This window comes from Siphateles boraxobius, unplaced genomic scaffold (genome assembly GCF_051911475.1).
Source record: "Siphateles boraxobius isolate OS27281-9 unplaced genomic scaffold, OSU_SipBor_1 16, whole genome shotgun sequence".
Taxonomy (NCBI): Eukaryota; Metazoa; Chordata; class Actinopteri; order Cypriniformes; family Leuciscidae; genus Siphateles; species Siphateles boraxobius.
Genome location: NW_027508766.1, coordinates 11,149,837 through 11,168,954, shown reverse-complemented (window position 1 = coordinate 11,168,954; position 19,118 = coordinate 11,149,837). Strand labels below are relative to the sequence as shown.

General features: G+C 39.0%; 1 protein-coding gene and 1 pseudogene across 3 annotated transcripts in view; both read right to left on the bottom strand.

Annotated features, from left to right (window-relative positions):
* Positions 1-514: 514 nt before the first annotated feature.
* On the bottom strand, positions 515-3,713 carry LOC143739253 (arrestin domain-containing protein 3-like; annotated as a pseudogene). Its single transcript, XR_013204156.1, has 7 exons — positions 3,374-3,713; positions 3,238-3,279; positions 3,007-3,067; positions 2,330-2,477; positions 2,123-2,219; positions 1,279-1,535; positions 515-1,072 (listed from the first exon to the last, which is right to left on the bottom strand). The product of XR_013204156.1 is annotated as an arrestin domain-containing protein 3-like (transcript).
* A 5,510-nt stretch (positions 3,714-9,223) lies between these two features.
* LOC143739254 (arrestin domain-containing protein 3-like) overlaps positions 9,224-19,118 on the bottom strand; it is a 29,556-nt gene continuing 19,661 nt past the window's right edge. The window contains exons 4-7 of one of the 2 annotated variants that reach the window (XM_077231592.1): positions 15,762-15,909; positions 15,556-15,652; positions 14,775-15,031; positions 9,224-12,212 (exon numbers count right to left, since the gene is read on the bottom strand). In XM_077231592.1, the coding sequence (XP_077087707.1) occupies positions 11,766-12,212; positions 14,775-15,031; positions 15,556-15,652; positions 15,762-15,909 (949 nt within the window). In that variant the 3' untranslated portion in view covers positions 9,224-11,765. The remainder of the gene's footprint in view (positions 12,213-14,774; positions 15,032-15,555; positions 15,653-15,761; positions 15,910-19,118) is intronic. The other variant, XM_077231593.1, reaches the window with a different exon arrangement.

The window sequence follows — 19,118 nt, the reverse complement described above, 5'->3', positions numbered from 1 at the left end:
AATAAAGTTAAACACTTCACAGTCTTCACTGCAAAAAAAATATAAATTAAATATAGATTAATCCTTATTAAAGCCACAAAAGTTATGAAGTCAGGAGCAGTGAAGGATTTTCTCTTTTTCTTTTGTTCTTTGATTATCCTTAATGACAGACAGGAGCAGGTTTATTAGGTTTCTGTCACTTTAAGACCTGACGCATCTGACACGCATTTTCTAATAACTCTTTATGTTCATTTCAAACTTCATTTAACTCATAAAGGACTGTGCTTGCGAGGATACTCGACAAAACAGGATTTTATTGGCATAATTGTGTGTTTTTGTCCGTTCAATTGCTGTCTGAAGCTGCTTTACAGACAGGAGAACTCTCTTTTGTGTCTTACCGTGCATGAATGGTTTTAAAAGCATTTGCATGAATAAGAGCGTTTAATGTAACGCTAGGCAAAGGATGACGGGAAAAATATTTAACACAATTAACGCTACATCTGTTTTAAAGCATTACACTGCAAAAATGAACACGTTAATTTTGACAGCCTTTATTAATTTGAATCATTCTAGCAATTTAGATAAAACAATAATAATAAAAGAAACCTAGAAGGGGATTCTAAGATTTTTCAGGGTGGTCTGGCAACTGTGGATATAGTTGATATTCCAGATATGGAGGTGGAGCTGATGAGTCAGACTGATGTGAAACTGAAGGACCAAATCGACCAGCGTAACTAGAGGGGGCAAACTGACCCGGAGGTCCAGGGTAACCAGGAGCAGGAAACTGACTGAGAGGAGGTCCAGGGTAACCAGGAGCAGGAAACTGACTGAGAGGAGGTCCAGGGTAACCAGGAGCAGGAAACTGACTGAGAGGAGGTCTGTAGTGGCCAGGGGCAGCAAACTGACCAGGTTGTCCAACAACATTAAGTTGTGGGGCAGATTGAGGTGGGTTGGGGTATCCTCCTGCTGGTTGATTCCAGATTTGAAAGTCACTGTTTGTAGCACTACTTGCAGCTGATAAAGACTGAAGAGGAAGAATCACTATTGGGAATTTGATCTCCGGGTCTGAGGTATACGGCACATCCAGGTAGACCTAAGAAAAAATTAGGAGTGGGTAATGGCAACAGAAATGTGTCTCTGTACGAGATGAGCAATCAGCACAGCTCTTGATTTTAAAAGATGGTTGTCATGTCAAAATCCAGTTTTGAATTAAAAATATTTCATAGCTGGATTTTGAAATATGTATTTGTTCACTTCATTGTTGACTTGTTTGTTTTTGCTTTAGATGCTGAAACTCACCCTGAGTCTGTACTCAACCTTGAGTATCCTACAGTTTAGGATAGAGACGGTAAGGCTGGGAGGAATTGGCAGCACTTTGGTGACGGTTTTTCTCGAGCTCGGCTCAATAGGTTCCCCTTCCTCTTTAAAAAGGTCATGTGTGTGAAGTTTTCTCTTTCCTCTTGCGAAAAAACTGTGTTTTTCATACAGGCAGTATTTTGGCTTGATTGCACGGGATGAGTTGTTCTGAACTTCTGCCAAAACTTTCAAGCCCTCTCCTGTAGTGAGACACAATAAGACGCGATTATGTCAATTCAAATTACTTGATGAATTATCCCAAGGAACTATGACTCTGTCAATTCTGACAAAATAGGCATCTTTATTCAGTATAATGTTACATATGAGAGATAAATAAACACATAAAAAGAAAACAGTACTTTTTACATTATAAATGATGCTTTTCCACAGCAAATGGAGGGAGAAAAAAAAGGTAGAACCAGTTCTACAAGTGGTGAGTGAGTTCAGATGGACTTTTGGTTGATTTCCAGCACGAAATGTGTAACTTCTTTGTTTAGCTATTGTAATTATTATTACAATAGCTGAATCACAAGATCTGAAATGACCACATTCATCATCTTAATCTACTTGCTTACACAACAGTGTTTACAGAGAATAAACAAGAAACTCATGGAAAATATCCATCCACCTCTCACCTACTCCAGAGATGTTTGGATTTTGCAATTTTATATACATTTCACCTTCTTACAAAGATTCAGAAATGGTTGTCTATAGTAATCAAACTTTGAGTTTGAGAAATAAAAACATGAACACTGCTGAGGTGTTATAATAAGAGCTATAATTTTACCGAGGTAATATCCCATTTTCTCAGTGTTTATGTTCATGGAGACACTCCCAGAGGTGAAGAGTTTCATTTGTTTATCTTTGGTTCCATACTGAGGCGCCTAAACAAGACAAAACATATAAAAGAAAGGTGACTGAACCTCAAAACATAGAAGAGGAACGTATGATATACATTAGAAAGACAGTGCATGGGATATAGTCTAAATCTCACCATCAGTTCAGGATTGGACACAACAGGACTGGGGACATAGTGAAACTCTGCTTTGGCTTTGCTAGAAATACGCATTGATCGGGATAGTTTTGTCTCCAAAGTGTAGATGACTTTTCCAACTGAACCTTTGAAGGTTGGTGGGAAGTGCCTATTAGAAAATAATGTACAATAATTGTACAGCAGAAACTAAAGTATCATTAAAAGGTTGAAATTCTTGAAAAAATAAATATAAGCTAAATTAAAAGTTCTATTTTAATATTTTAGTAATATTTATATTAAATTGTGCAGTCAAGCCATTTTGTTTTAAGATAATTAATATCTGAAAAACGTGTCCGCCAAATCATTAGAGAGGCATAACCAAAATGTTTGGATATTAAACATTTTTAATAACAGTTGTGTTAATCTGCATACTCAGTGCAAAGAAAGTGTTAGTTTTTTTTTTTTTTTTTACTTGATGGTACACTAAATTACATTTATTTATGTTTGTCTTAATATAAAAGGTTTAAAAATATATATGAAAATAAGATTAATACAAAAATTACTAAAAACATATACACCTTTGCCCTTCAAATACTTTTCTTTAGCCTATTATCTCGGGCATCCTTGTTGTTATAGACCCACATACACATTTTACAGTCAATTAGCCTTTTACTAGATGCAACGAACCCGTAACTTACTCTAGAGGCAACTGAAAGGTGAATGGATAAACATGACGGCCTGGTGCCACAACCGAAGAATCTAAAAAAAAAAAAAAAAAATTTATATTATATATATATATATATATATATATATATATATATATATATATATATATATATATATATATATATTATTTTAAAGCAAATAGCATGCTTTTAAGTTTAATTCTCATAGCTCTTTTTGCAATATTCATCCGCGACCAGACTTACACTGCTGTCCTGCTGGATCTTTCAACGTCTCGTGGTCATTACCTACAAGATCAAGTTACAGAATAAAATAAAGCTTTTTAAATCGAACTGATTTCCAATAATTGTAGCTACCACAACAACTACAGATTCCTTTTACCATGCGTTTTTTCCTCCCGAACGAAAAACTTCTTCACGGAATAATACTTCTCCTTATCCGAGTAAACAACAGTGTTTTTACCGTGTCGTTCAGTCCAGCAAACCTCTGCTTTCCCTTTAATTTTCACACTCAGCGACTGCATTTGGGTGTCCTTCGCTACATCTAGAATGACTTGTCCTGATATAAAATTCCCGCTGGTGAAGGTATGTTCTGGTTGACAGGATTGTAAATGACAGAAATGTTTTTCACGGTGAGGGACATCGTGTCTCCAGTGCAGTATCCGCCTCTGACGTCTGAACTCAATGGAATCGTTTCATAGTATGGACTGGCAGGCGATTGCTGCAGGAAACAATCAGTAAAGTATGTGGACTTCCAGCTGTGGGTGGGGCCCAGTGTTGTGCCTGAACGGGTTCATTGAACGATGGAGGTGTCAAATCATGACATTTGACACCTGTTTTAGTTTAGCTTACTTGTCAGCCCGCTGATTTTGTTTGCAGTGTTTTCAGCTCTTGTTCAATGCACTCATGTAGGCCTATACCATTTGAGGGTGTTTATATTTTCTCTGCATCTTGGCATTTTAAGTACTGTGTACTTCACAGTGTAGGCTTACTGTTTATGTGCTGTGTACTTTTGTATGTTCTTTACTATACCAATTTGTACAGTGTCCTTGAAAGGCGCTTTTCTAAATAAAATGTATTATTATTATTTATTATTATTATTTGAGATTTCTACTGTGAAAAACAAAACTTGGAGATATTGCTGGTACAACAACAATTTATTGTTAACAACATAAATGTATTTAAACAAGTCGTGTGTGTGTGTGTGTGTGTGTGTGTGTGTGTGTGTGTGTGTGTGTGTGTGTGTGTGTGTGTGTGTGTGTGCTGATCCACTTGTCCGTGCGACACTTCTGTCGCGCCGCGCTCCGCTTTAATCCTATGGGTGACGTCACGCGACTTTGTCGCGCCCACAAATCATTCCGGGAAGGTGGCGCCTAATTTTGAAAATTGTCGCGCATCAAGAAGCTGGCCGATGCCCATCTTTATGCAAATGACGTCCGTTGAACGCGAGGCGTCTATCCAATAGAAGTAGAGCATATGGAGACGGAGTGATGTTTCTCGCAGGTCCTCTGTTCTGCTACGCAAACATTTCCCGCTCAGTCAAAACCACACCCATAGCGGCAAACATAGGAACGCCCATCAACGTACAAATGTGGGGAGGCGTCGCGACACCATGCGACAGTCGTGTCTGACAAGTGGATCAGCACCGTTATTCCTATGGGTGACGTCACGCGACTTTGTCGCGGCCGCAAAGCATTCCGGGAAGGCGGCGCTTCAATTTGAAAATTGTCACGCGTCAAGAAGCTGGCCGATGCCCATCTTTATGCAAATGAAGTCCGTTGAACGCGAGGCGTCTATCCAATAGAAGTAGAGCATATGGAGACGGAGGGATGTCTCTCGCAGGTCCTCTGTTCTGATACGCAAACATTTCCCGCTCGGTCAAAACCACGCCCATAGTGGCAAACAGATGAACGCCCATCAACGTACAAATGAACTGGGGAGGCGTAGCGACACCACGCGAGTCGTGTCGGACAAGTGGATCAGCACCGTATGTGTGCAGAGTTCCGCGCGTCTTGTGTGTGTACAGTTTGCATGTATGTGCATTTCATATGTATTTGTTTCAGCACTGACGTTGACGAGTTAACTCCTTAGGTATCGAAATCTGGAACCGAACATGTCATTTTTCGATACTCGATAGTATCGAGGCAATTCGGTCGGTACCTAAAAAGTATCGAACTCGGTACCCAACCCTACTCAGGGCAGGAGTAGCCTAATCTAGGTTAAAATCGCTGTGTTATTTTTAGTGTATAATGCACTGCTCTCAGGGCAGGAGTACTCAAATATGGTCCATACCGCTGTGTTAGTGTGTAATGTGCTGCTCTCAGGGCAGGAGTACTCAATAGGTTCAAATTGCTGTTATTTTTAGTGTGTAATGCGCTGCTCTCAGGGCAGGAGTACTCAATAGGTTCAAATCGCTGTTATTTTTAGTGTGTAATGCGCTGCTCTCAGGGCAGGAGTACTCAATAGGTTCAAATCGCTGTTATTTTTAGTGTGTAATGCGCTGCTCTCAGGGCAGGAGTACTCAATAGGTTCATATCCCGGTGCTATTTTTGCACTGCTCTTAATAAGTTCATAGCGCTGTGTTATTTTTAGTGTATAATGCACTGCTCTCAGGGCAGGAGTACTCAAAAGGTTCATATAGCTGTGTTATTTTTAGTGTATAATGCACTTCTCTCAGGGCAGGAGTACTCAATAGGTTTCACATCGCTGTGTGTTATTTTTAGTGTATAATGCACTACTCTCAGGGCAGGATTACTCAATAGGTTCATATCACTGTGTCATTTTTAGTGTATAATATTATACGTATAATAATATTATATGCTGCTCTCAGGGGAGTTCTACTCAATAGGTTCATATCGAGATTCTAAGCTTTTACCAAATTCGTGCTGCTCTAGTTCACCCACAAATGATTTTTTTTTAAAGTTGTTCCAAACCTGTATGGTTTCCACTGAACTATCCCAGAACTATCCCTTAAATGCATGCAAGTTACTTTGGATACAATTGTTAGAAATACAAATTTAAGGCATCCAGAAGTTTTCTGTGTTCTTCCTTTTTTTCACATTTCACATTCCTCCTCAAAAACACTACTTTTCTCTCTTTGTTCTTTTGTTGATGCCTCCTCAGATAATGGATGCCTTGTTCCATCTGTTCAGCAGGGTAATATTAACTAAACTACTTTGAACATTTTCTATATAAGGGAAAGACACCAGTCTTCCATGAGTGCCGTTATCCTACAGATATGTGCGCTAACATTAATCTGTGATATCCGTACCCTATAAACGTAGTCTACAACAGAAAATTTAGTATTTTGACCTGCAAAAAAATAAGGGGAGAAATACAACTTGACACTTTAAAGAAAAAACTGGCACAAGAGATTGAGTTGCTTCAAAAGGAACTTCAGAGTAAGTGTGTGAAATGGTATATTAGCAGAGTACTATTGCTGACCTTGCATAACAATATCTCTTATTGCAGGTAAAAGATTACAATCACTGGCTTTTCTTGACAAATAATAATTTAAATAAAACTCAAGAAACTAAGCATATTAACTTTTTTATTTTTTGTTTTGTTTTTTGTAAAAAAAAATAAAAAATGGTGTTCCACAATTCTGTCCCGTGCAGCTCAGCCACTAGGTTGGTCCAAGTGCACTGGCTGGAGGTCATCATCAGGCTGCACCTCCACCACAGGGGCCTCTCCTTTCTGATGGTGACAATGTTGTGGCATATGGAAAATGCAACAATAATGTCACAGGCCCTGTCAGGAGCAACCCTCAGACTTTTCAGACACTGAAATTTTCTCTTTAGTTTCTAAAAGGTCATTTCAATGCATGCCCTTGTCCTGGCTAGAGCTGCATTGTAACTGCATGGTCTGGGGTTTGGGTCAGGGAATGGGGTCATAAAACACCTGTCTCCAAGTAGGATCCTGTTGTAATCACCTGTATAATGGAAAAAGTTCTGTTAGGATCAGCATGAGTGTATGTATTACAGTGAGCTTGATATTTATAATTTTTCTTACCACATTCAAATAATGTCCATAAATGTGAATCTCTGAAAATTATTTTGTCATGCACAGATCCTGGCCATTTTGCTTTCACATTTGTGTTATGGAACATAGTCACACACGGATTTCGCCAAGATAAGCACCAACTAAGACATAGCTTTACAGTAACCTATGCTTCATCCATTTACGCTTCTTTCCATATGGTGATGTAAATCTCCTTCTGTCTAGTGTTAACACGCGTCAGCACACACAACGACTGCAACCACAGTGCGGTCCCCCCATGACAACCGTCTGGATTGAGCTGAGTAGGGGACATCTCTAGGGTCTTCAAGTGGGCACCTTCCGTCCTCAGTGTTTCGTCGACTAGCCCACGACACCTCAAGAGGGCTCGACAGTGACTCTGGCGTCCTAGAGTCACCCCCCTCCGTCCCCCACTCAACTCAGCCCAGCTTACTGACCTCTACATCCCTCCTGCTGCTGAGACCTAACCACAATCTCACAATCTCTCCGCAACCCAACCATACGCGCCAACCCGTTTGACTAAGGCTGTCGAGCCCCACTGGTATGTTAATATGCATTTTCAGTGGCAACGGTTCCGTATGGCATACCACCTACCGCAAAACACAATATCTGCCCAACCACCCGTCATTCACGCGATGTACACAGGAACGTAATGACTGTAAATACTATACAACCTATAAAAATAAAGCAACAGACTCTTCAAGTTTTCAAGAATTCTACGAAACCGTAGCATGGCGGCCTGCACACAGCCAGCTAGAATCTTTCCGTCTCAACCACAGCCAGTTGCTGCTCCTTTCTGCTGCTTCAGATAAGTTATTTACTGTGCGACGCAACTCTTGGCCACTGAATCCGACGTCTCTGAGGAGCCGGGTTGTAGAGTGTGCCACAAAACCTCGACAACCCACTTCCACTGGATAAACCTGGACTCTCCATCATCGCTGTTCTGCTTCAGTGGCCAGATGAGCATACTGCAGTTTCTTCCTCTCATATGTCTCATCTACCGCATCCTCCCATGTCACTGTTAACTCTATCAGTTGAACAATCCGTGCTGATCCAGACCACAAAACAATATCTGGTCGTAGGTTAGTGGTGGCAATCTCAGGTGGAAAAATAATCCGTTGATCAATATCAGCCAGCATCTTCCAGTCCATTTACATTGTGAACCCCTGTTCACGAAATCCCCTTCATTGAGGCCTTGATGGGAACGTGTGTGTGCAGTCTATAGAACCAATCACGTAAGTTAGGCCTGAGGGACACATACTGTAAGTCATAATCGGCATGGTCATTAACTTCATTAAAAATGATAATAGCCTACCTGCGTTGGCAAAAAAAAAAAAAAAAAACCTGCTTTAAAATCTTGGGTCTTAAGTGGCTTGCAAATGACACAACCGCGCTGCGCTAAAGGACTTCCCGTATCAGCTCTGTTTATGAAGCCGCAATCTAATCCTGTTTACATAAAATAAGCCTGCTCGCGAGCAGGTTTAATCTTACGCACTTGATGCTATGACAGCAAGTCCGGGATGAGCGTCGAAGAACCGAACAATCCAAGATCATGCCAAATCGCCGACAATCAAATCCAGCTAACTGAGTTAGCGACGTACGAAGAACGGACCACTAGAGTGTTAGAGCTCTGTCACCAAACCAAAATATAAACTAGACAGAAGTGACAGAACCCTGACAACGATCTAATCAAGTCCCGTCCAACATTTTTTCTGTTTCGGGAAGCCGTTTCACTCAGTCATATGCCACAAACAGAAGGAATGAAAGACTATCGCTACTTCTGTTTAATCCTGAATTTTTAAGAGTAGCCTATTAAAAAGGCTAATATTTTACTGCAAACTGCAATATTTATCTAATAATAACTACTCACACTACTGTTTTTCCATCCATTTACAAGATTGTTTCTATAATATGCAGTGGTGACTTCCATGCCAGAATATTCTAAAATGATTAAATGTAAAATAGTAAAGTTTTCTTTTTAAAGAAAAGGGGTTAACAGAAGGAAATATCCAAAATAATAAACAGTAACCAAATGAGTCCATGCTTCAGAAGTATATTGAGCACAACAAAGTGCATATGAAAACATTCCAGAACATAATTGTATTTTTGTAAGAATTTTTTTTTTATCATTCACAAACAATGTATGTATAGCCAACAGTGCAACAGCGAAAACTGAAGAATAAATATAAGTAAAATAGATAAATTCTATGTTGCATTTGTTTTTAAAAAGCTTTCTTTTATTTAAATAAATACAAGTCAAGCTGGATACCAAACAGCACCACATGGAGATGCCAAAAGAACACTATACCAGCCACCTTGACTTTACATAGTTTGCTCATTGTTAATAATAACAGACTTGCATGCTCCTAATGTAAGACTCCTGCATGTCACTGCAATCGTCTTCACCTTACTATCTTTATGAAAACGTCTGGCTCGTTAGGGCTGATAAAATAATCTCTCTTTTTGGATTAGATTAGAGAATACTTATTGGCTAAGTTTTGTCATACCTTGAAATATGTTCTTATCTTGAATCAGAAGTTAATCGCCTAAACTACTACATAGATGCACTTCCTGTGGGTGATCCTCTCTCTATCACCCCAGAGCTTAACTTGAGACATGCAGGCAGAGCATATATTTTGCACAGATGATTATCAATGATAATATCTGTAATTTAAGTTTGATGCTTTATATTCATTCATAAATGAAAATGTATACAATACTTATTCAAATCTAACTGTAGTATAGTCTGTGTTCAGTAAAACATGAAAATGTATAGTCGTGATAAGTAACTGTTGTGACAGTTGAAAATCTGATTATTTTGTAACAATGTATGCAGAAAAAATCCAAGGGTTCACATACTTTTTCCTTCAACTTTATAAGGCATAGAACATTTCTGGCGAATAGTATATACTTCATAATAATAAAGAAGGATTAATCTTTTTCAAGAGAAATGTACACTATACCAAAGGTTTAGAAATAAAACAAAAAAAACAGTATAGGATTTATTTTTAACTTTAAAGGAACACCATGTAATTTTTCACTGCTAGAAGTCGCTTTTTCAAAACAAATGCATAGCTTGATGATGAACGTGATTTTTGGCTCAAGAGAAGTGAAGCTTTTACTATGCCGCAGATAACCTCTTCCGGTCATATATGTGGGGTAACAGTTTAGATACATTTGAGTGTGTTGAAAGTTATGTTATAATGCTACTCTGTGCATTCGCTTCTATGCGGCTACTATGAGACACTTGTTACACTCTGCAGTAAGCTAGATCGATATTAGGTATGGTAAAACATGGTACACGCGGTAAATCAAGGAAACAATATTTAAACTAAGACTAACTGTGTTGAGCTATATAAGAATGATTATTTTTCTGTCAATGAATGTACACAGTTGTTCACCTGTCTAATAAAACACATAATATTTGAAAGCGTCTTTGGTGTTTCCATGGTTTCTACAGAATAAATCCGGAAATCCAGGGTAACGCAGGTATGATGTCATTGATAGGCAATGCATTGCTTATTTCTCTGGATTTAAACATTCTTTGCAACAATGCAAGTACACTATTCAACAAAATATATAGCATTGTTCTAGTGGTTTTTAATACAAAAATATTACAGTGTTCCTTTAAGAGGTCCTATTATGCTTTTTCACTTTTAGTGTGTAATGTTGCTGCCTGAGCTTTAAAAAGATCTGCACGGTTACAAAGCTCAGAATCCACTCCAAAGGGAGATATTTTAACAGAATCCTCTTTTCAAGAACTACAACAAGTTTTTTCCGGTTCTTTTATAATCTGTACAATTTGTTAATTATGGATCACAACTAGTATGTAGGTCTTATAATTTGTAGTTGTGTTTTCTATTAACATTATTTGTAGTTGTGTTTTCTATTAACAGTATAAGTTTTATGTAGTTGCTATGGTGTAAACAAAGGCAAAGCTTTGCCTCCGCTTGCCTGCTAAATAACATTACAGTATTGATGTATTGTTTACTGTAGCTTTTGTAAGCTCTTACTTTTGTAAGGCTGTTCACCGCTCCTTAGGAAAATTATCCATGGTTTTGTGATCAATTACTGTTTGTATTACCATAGTATTCGACAAATATGATTAAATGGTGGATAACATAATATCTATAATCTATAAAAAAAATTACAAAAAACATAGCACTCTGAAACATCCTGTAAAATATGTGCTCGCAAAGTCTGTGCTTTAAATCCGTTCTGCGCGATCCTCTTGTTCGTTAACATTGTCGCAGTCTGAAGCGGGCTTGAATTTGTTTAAAATTGATGCCATCCTTAATTATTTACATTAGTGAAGAACTCGCAGTTATGGAAGGGCATGAAATTTCCCAAACATGCGATTCTCTGCTAAGCAGTGCCAATCACAACACACTGGGCCAAGAAAACAATCACACAACATTCCATATTTTGGAAGGAGGGGCCTCATCGAAACAAGAACTAAATGGTACGTTTAAGCCAGACTGGGGAGAGAGGAGCTGTCATACACTAAAAATATGGGAAAACTTTTTTTAACAATCAAGCATGAAAACATTGTAGTACACCCCAAAAACAAAATCACGTTTGTTTTCAAGACTTGGTAAAAGGGCATAAAAGTACCCTTTTAATTACAGTCGAAAAATAGGAAAAATCACTTACTAAAATAGGCACAAAATAATATGAATCTTTTTAGCAATCCAGGTTAAAAAAATAAATAAATCAGAAAACAAACCTACAAGGTGTTTCTAAAATTGTCAATTTTGTCAAGATATTTCAGGGTGGTCTGGCAACTGTGGATACAAATGACATTCCTGATATGGAGGTGGAGCTGATGAGTCAGACTGATGTGAAACTGAAGGACCAAATTGACCAGGAAGTCCAGCATAACTAGGGGGAGCAAATTGTCCCGGAGGTCCAGGGTAACCAGGAAACTGACTGAGAGGAGGTCCCGGGTAACCAGGAGCAGGATATTGACTCAGAGGAGGTCCAGGGTAACCCAGAGCACCACACTGACCAGGTGGTTCAACCATATTAAATGATGGGGCAGATGGAGGCATAGGAGGTGGGTTGGGGTATGCATTGCCACCTGGTGGTTGATTCCAGATTCCACAGTCACTGTTTGTAGCACTACTTGCACCTGATAAAGACTGAAGAGGAAGAATCACTATTGGGAATTTGATCTCCGAAGCAAATGGCACATCCAGGCAGACCTAGGCACAAAATATACATTAAAGAAACCAACACAAAAAAAACAAATGATTCAATTAGGAGTGGTTAACAGAAACGTTGGTCTGTACAAGATGAGCTATCAGCACAGCCATTGACTTTAAACCAAGGGGGTAATCCATCAGCCGGAAACTGAAGCCTCGCGGGAGCCGCAATTGTAGCAGAACTTCCCCTTCTGTTAGCATTCCATTGACTCCCATTCATTTTGGCGTCACTTTGACAGCGAATAACTTTACTGAGGTGTTACTAATCTGAGGCGTCCAAAGACTTCATTTGTCCATTATGTATTTCTAAAGAAACACGACAATGTATAAAAGGCTCCATTACTTAGTAGCTTACGTTATGGTCCCGTAGAAGCCGTTTTTGTAAAAAGTAGGCTAACGATTGCGTCATAACAGTGCGACTTTCTGTCGCACAATCGAGACATTACCCTATAGACTAGGGATGCTAACCGATGACCGTTTGACCGATGGTTGACCGTATCAATGTTAACCGATCAAAGTTGTCGGTAGTCGGTTAAAAAAAAAAGTGATCTCTAAATTAGGCTATTATAGACAGTGGACTAAACACTACTACAGTTAGCCATCTCATTCCAAGATATTTTTGTGTGAAGTGAACAAATCCCTCACATTCCATTTTTCATAACTCGCATGTTTGTACTTAATAAACCAATAAAAACATTTGGCGCGAGGTCACAGCATTTGGGTTCATGCGCTCACAAGGTTTGCGAAAAGTAAAGGCTACAGGCTTAAACACTCGAGGTAAGAGCCAGGGCAGACGACAGGATGAAGCGTGCAAAGAAAAGTAGTGTGTGGGACCATTTCACCAAAAAGAATGACACCGATGTAAGTTGCAACTTGTGTGATACAGTGCTTAAATACAGTAGGCCTACATCATTTATGATGCATCACCTGAAAACGCGACTTGTTCTGTCCGTTATTAGAAGGCACACAGTGAGTTAGACCTGCCTTGGCCGGTGCGTCTTTTACGCATTCTGAAGGTACCTGCTTTATCCATTGGTTTTATCGTGTTGCAGTCTATTAGGCAACATTCCGCATAAGATGGGCTTAGATTTGGAAATACATTACATCTACATTTCAGTGGTAACAGATAAGGTGATGATGATCATCATCTTTCTTTATTATTGTTAGCACTACCTCAAACTAAAGCGGCGTCTCTTCGGAGCTGTCATTTTCTTAAATGAGCCGCGGCAATGTTTCAAATGAGCTTCTAACGCTAGACTGACGCCTTTATTTTCAACGCAATCACCTTGTAGCCAAACCATTTCTAAACTAAGGAGCCATTTGTTCTCCGATTACATACAAGCTCCTCGGCTCCGCATTTCGCGCTGTAGGGGATTTAAAAAAAAGAGGCCCGTGAGTGGGAGGGCGGCCCCGGGGCAGTGTGTGTGTGAGCGGGAGGCAGAGAGAGATGCGACAGAGTTGCGAAATTGCAGGCGCGGCTCGAAATGGCTGTTATTTAAAATAGCTTGGCATATTTTAAACTAATCGGTTAACCGGTTTCAACCGGCTAATGAGGCTCGGTGGTCGGTCAAGAAAATGTTTAGTTTTCGCCATCCCTAGTATAGACAGGAGGAGAAGCTCGCAGGCAATCTTTTACTGTCTATGAGACAATCGGGGGGACATAGAGGCACAAAGTCAAGGGAGAAGCCCATAGATAGAGAGTCCACAACAGCAACGGGACAAAATATTTCAACAACGTTTTTGAGGAATTAGGTGATTCAGATTTGTCTTGGCACAGCTACTAGAGGATTTACAACTGTCAGACTGTCGTCAAACTCAGTTTGAGCCTGCGCAGTCGCTCAGCCATCAGGCAGGAAGTGCAATAATCGGGCTTCAGTCTTCTCCGTTGAAATCAATGGGGTCGCTGTGTCCATTTCTTTTATTGTCTATGGCCATAACGTAAGATGCAAAGTAATGGAGCCTTTTATACATTGTCGTGTTTCTTTAGAAATAAATAATGGACAAATGAAGTCTTTGGACGCCTCAGATGTAAAGTATTCGCTGTCAAAGTGACGCCAAAATGAATGGGAGTCAAAGGAATGCTAACAGCAGGTGAAGTTCTGCTACAATGGCGGCTCCCGTGAGGCTTCAGTTTCCGGCTGATGGATTACGCCCTTGGCTCAAATTGATAAGGTAGTACCGACATTATCACCTGTCATTATTGCTTTGGTAAGGGGCGTGACATTTCAGTCACACGCGTATGGTATTCGGGCCAATCACAATGCACTGATTGCTGACGAATCAGAGCACACTGCGCTTGTTTGACACGTTTCAGAAAGGTGGGGCATAGAGGAGCAACAATAATGTACAGTATGTGTAAAATAATAACTTTTTTAACCTAAAACCGCGTAAACACTAACATTAAACCAAATACACTAAATAATGTTCTTTTTAGAACCAACATATGACCCCTTTAATACCTACAGTATGTATTAACAATGAGACCTGGCTGGCCAATCTAATGTATTTGTTCATTTCATTACAATGTTACTATTTGTCTTTGCTTTAGATGCTGAAACTCACCCTGAGTCTGTACTCAACCTTGAGTATCCTACAGTTTAGGATAGAGACGGTAAGGCTGGGAGGAATGGGTAGCACTTTGGTGACGGTTTTTCTTGAGTTCGGCTCAATAGGTTCCCCTTCCTCTTTAAAAAGGTCATGTGTGTGAAGTTTTCTCTTTCCTCTTGCAAAAAAACTGTGTTTTTCATACAGGCAGTATTTTGGCTTGATTGCACGGGATGAGTTGTTCTGAACTTCAGCCAAAACTTTCAAGCCCTCTCCTGTAGTGAGACACAATAAGACAATTCATCAATTAATTTTAATTTAACTAATCACTAGAAACTATGATTCTGTCTATTTGGACAACACAGGACTCTTAATTCAGAATCATGTTACATATGAGATATAAAAAAATACACAATAAACAAATGTATAAAGAACTGTAGTGATAACATAATAATTGTATGTATACATTATGTGCAAGCTCTGTAATAAGTCTAAGCTACATTGAAGAAGAAAAAACATAATTCTACAAGTGGTGCGTGGGTTCAGGGACTTATGGCTGTTTTCATGGCTAAAATGTGTAACTTTTTTGTCAATTGTAACAATAGCTGATTCACATGATCTGAAACTCATGAAAAATGTCCATCCACCTCTCACCTACTCCAGAGATGTTTCTTACAAAGATTCAGAAATAGTTTGAATAAGACTCCCCTTAAAATGGTTGACTACAAGATCCAACTTTGAGTTTATTGACAAACAAAAAAAACATGCTGAGATGTTATAATAATATATATAATTTTACCAAGGTAGTATCCCATTTTCTCAGTCTTTATGTTCATGGAGACACTCCCAAAGGAGAAGAGATTAATTTGTTCATCTTTGGTTCTGTACTGTGGTGCCTAAACAAGACAAAACAAGTAAAAGAGAGGAAACTGAACCTTAAAACGAGGAACGTTTGGTATAGATTAGAAAGACAGTGCATGGGATTTTCAATAATGATAATCTCACCATTAGTTCAGGATTGGACACATCAGGACTGGGGAAATAGAGAAACTCTGCTTTGGCTTTGCTAGAAATACGCATTGATCGGGATAGTTTTGTTTCCAAAGTATAGACAATTTTTCCAACTGAAGCTTTGAAGGTTGGTGGAAAGTGCCTATAAGAAAATTATGCCATGTGTAAACAGTAATTGTATAACAGAAAGTAAAGTATCATTAAAAGGTTAAAATTCTTGAAAATAACATTGTCAAAAAGTAATATTTATATTCAAAATGTGCTATATGACCCATACAATTTACTTTAAATTTAAATTTGCCATTAAATTTACTTAAGGGTCAGAACAATGACATCTGCTGGTTGGGCAATGCTCTCCATATGGACAATAATCATTGTGCATATAAAATGATGTAAAAGACAAAAAGTTTCAATTGTTGCCCATTTTATTCTTTTTTTATTTTGATTTAAAATATTGGATTGCTGCCCTTAGCATGTCTCTTGAACAATGTTATGTGCAATAAAAAAAAAGCATTGTATCACCTCAATGGAGCACTAATGAATTCCCTGAAGGACATCTTAATTGAGAAACACGAAAAGGTCAAGTAGTGTAATAGTCACTATAAAAGGTTGAAACCCTCTTCATTGTGGAACTTTGTATGGATTAATTAGTTGACCTCGTTGGACTTGGGCTCTACATTTTTGGGTTCTACAAAACACAGGCTGTTAAGACTAGGACAATGACTGTGGATACATTTATGGATGGATTATTTCCAAAATGATGAATGAAACAGACTTGACTGAGGAAAGGCCTCGTAGTACAGGGAGAAAAAGTGATATGACTGCAGAGCAAAAGTACCTTTTTCCGTCAATCCTTATTGAATATTCTTAATTGAAATTGTCATTTCAATATCTAAACATCTAAATCTCAATCTTTAGGTATATTGATTTGAGATTTCGAAATTAAGGAATAAATTGAACAAGATGTCGCTAATGAAAGAACTTTTAAAATGTAATTTCCTTATACAGCGGAAACTCTGATTTTACTAGAAAATATAAAAGATACCCTTGAAATGTACAAACATTTGGAAACATTCAAAAACTGTCTGAGTTTACAGAATTATAGGCAACTGTGAAGGGTTTAATGAAAGATAATTGCAAGAAGGGAGTAGATTATGATTGGTTTGAACCAGGAGCATTGAACTTCTGCCTAGCCCCCCTTAAAATGTGTGATTAATGTAGGCTACACAAATTTGTATTCGCTTCAGTCTTGTTATAATCAGATTCAGCGCGTTCTTCATCTTCAATCCGCAGCGACGCCGAGCAGAGAGCACGTCAGAAACAGAGAACAGGGTGTGTTTGTTTGTGTGTGTGTGTGTGTGTGTGTGTGTGTGTGTGTGTGTGTGTGTGTGTGTGTGTGTGTGTGTGTGTGTGTGTGTGTGTGTGTGTGTGCGTGTTCATCTGAGCCTCATTGGTCTGTCACTGCTCGTCAATGTCAGAATATTTGAGTTGACCAATCAAATCAAAGTAGGAGAGCTTTATGTTCACATACACTGCTGAGCGCGAATTTTAACAGTGTGACTCGACGCGTACGGTCAAGTTTGAGATGAGATGTTAGTAGCTAAACTTAACATTTCATATTTAACATTTAGGTCATAAATGCTAAATGAATGACAAAAAATAATCAGACAAATTAATAAAGGATTGTCTAATTTCGCCATTTTGAACTGAAAATAGGCCTATGTAACGTGACTTATGTAATGTAATAATTAGTTTACTGTCATTGTTAGGGGACAAGAAACATTAACAAAGCCGATTTCATCATGTTAGGCACAAGATTAATAATGAACGTGTACATATGGAGAATATAATACAAATTGTAGCCTTTAGTAAATTAAAAAAGCTCAGGTTTAGGAAGGGAAGAGAAAGGGATGAAGAGACTGAGAAAAAAAGAAAGAGTGATGGAGATGAGGAGAGAGCAGGTATTGACAAATAATCTACTGCCCACTGACATGGTTTTAAAGCTATTTCTTATCCTTTTTTGTCTTAAAAACGTCTTGAAATGCACATATCAGAGAAATAAAAAATTTGAACCCCCTACCAACCTCAAATTTAGGACCTCTTTGATTATAAAGCCCTGTCTACGGCCCTGTATTAGGCATAAGATCAATAATTAATGTGTAGCCTACATATTGTGAATGCATTTAATAAACTTAATTACCTAGCTTTAGTAGCTTTCAGTAAATAAACTCGTCTGAGAAAATGATTCATAGGCAAAATCAACCTATCAGTTGACCCTATGTTTCCTTTCATCACTGACAGACAAAAATGAAAAGCCTATCAGTCAAAGCTCAGCTTTAGGAGGGGAAGAGACAGGGCAAGATAAAAACAAAGAGAAAAAGAGTGTGATGCTGATGAGGAGAGAAAAATAATCAGCTGCCCATTGACACGGTTTTAAAGCTGTTATCCATTTTTTTTTGGCCTTCAAAACATCTTAAAATATGTAGATCAGAGAAATCAAAATATCTATAAACTTGTTAATGGTGAGCATTAGATCCTTAACTAGGCTAAAGTGTTACCTTTTTTTATAATTAAAAAAAAAAATTCATACCCTCATTGGGGGCTTAGCCCCCCTAAAATGAAAATCCTAGTGACGCCCCTGGTTTGAACCAAAGTTAATTAATGCCAATGGTTCCCTTTTGAAACGGTTCACTTCCACTGCATCAGTTTCTTAGCTGAAACTATTCGGTAACTCCGTTTTTCTGAATACTGAAGCTTGACTGGATCACGTCAGTGGACCTGCACAGACAAATTGCTTTTCGGCTAGGCGAGGTCAACTGATACAAGTCGACGATGGATGCCATTCTGTCAGAATCTTTCTTCATGCGTGAAGATCTTATCCCCCGAAGAAGACGAGAAAAGAAGCCTTCCTGCTCGCCATGAGAAGAAGCCTCAGCAGTGGATTAACGTCACTTCAGCCGCTGCAAAAGAGATGTTAAGCTTCCCCCAGTGAATGAGGATACCGCCAGCTGCTTTTAAAGAGCTGCGCAGTGCCCACAGTCTACAGTCCATGGCCCATGCGATCGGATGAGCGATGGTCAATTTGGTAGTCTTCGCGTGCCACCTTCGGTTAAATTAAACAGAGATCAAGGATGCCGACAAGATGGCCCTCCTAGACTCCCGTCTGTCCAGTGGTCCTGTTTGGTCCTGCGGTAGATGGTTCTGCTGAGCATTTTACAGCAGCCCAGAAATCGTTGCAAGCCATGCGCCATTTCCTCCCGAAGAGGCAGTCCCAATCCGCCGCTGACTCAGCAACACACCAGGCCAGCGTATACACCTGATCTGCCCCACCCCAAAGCAGAATTCGAGATC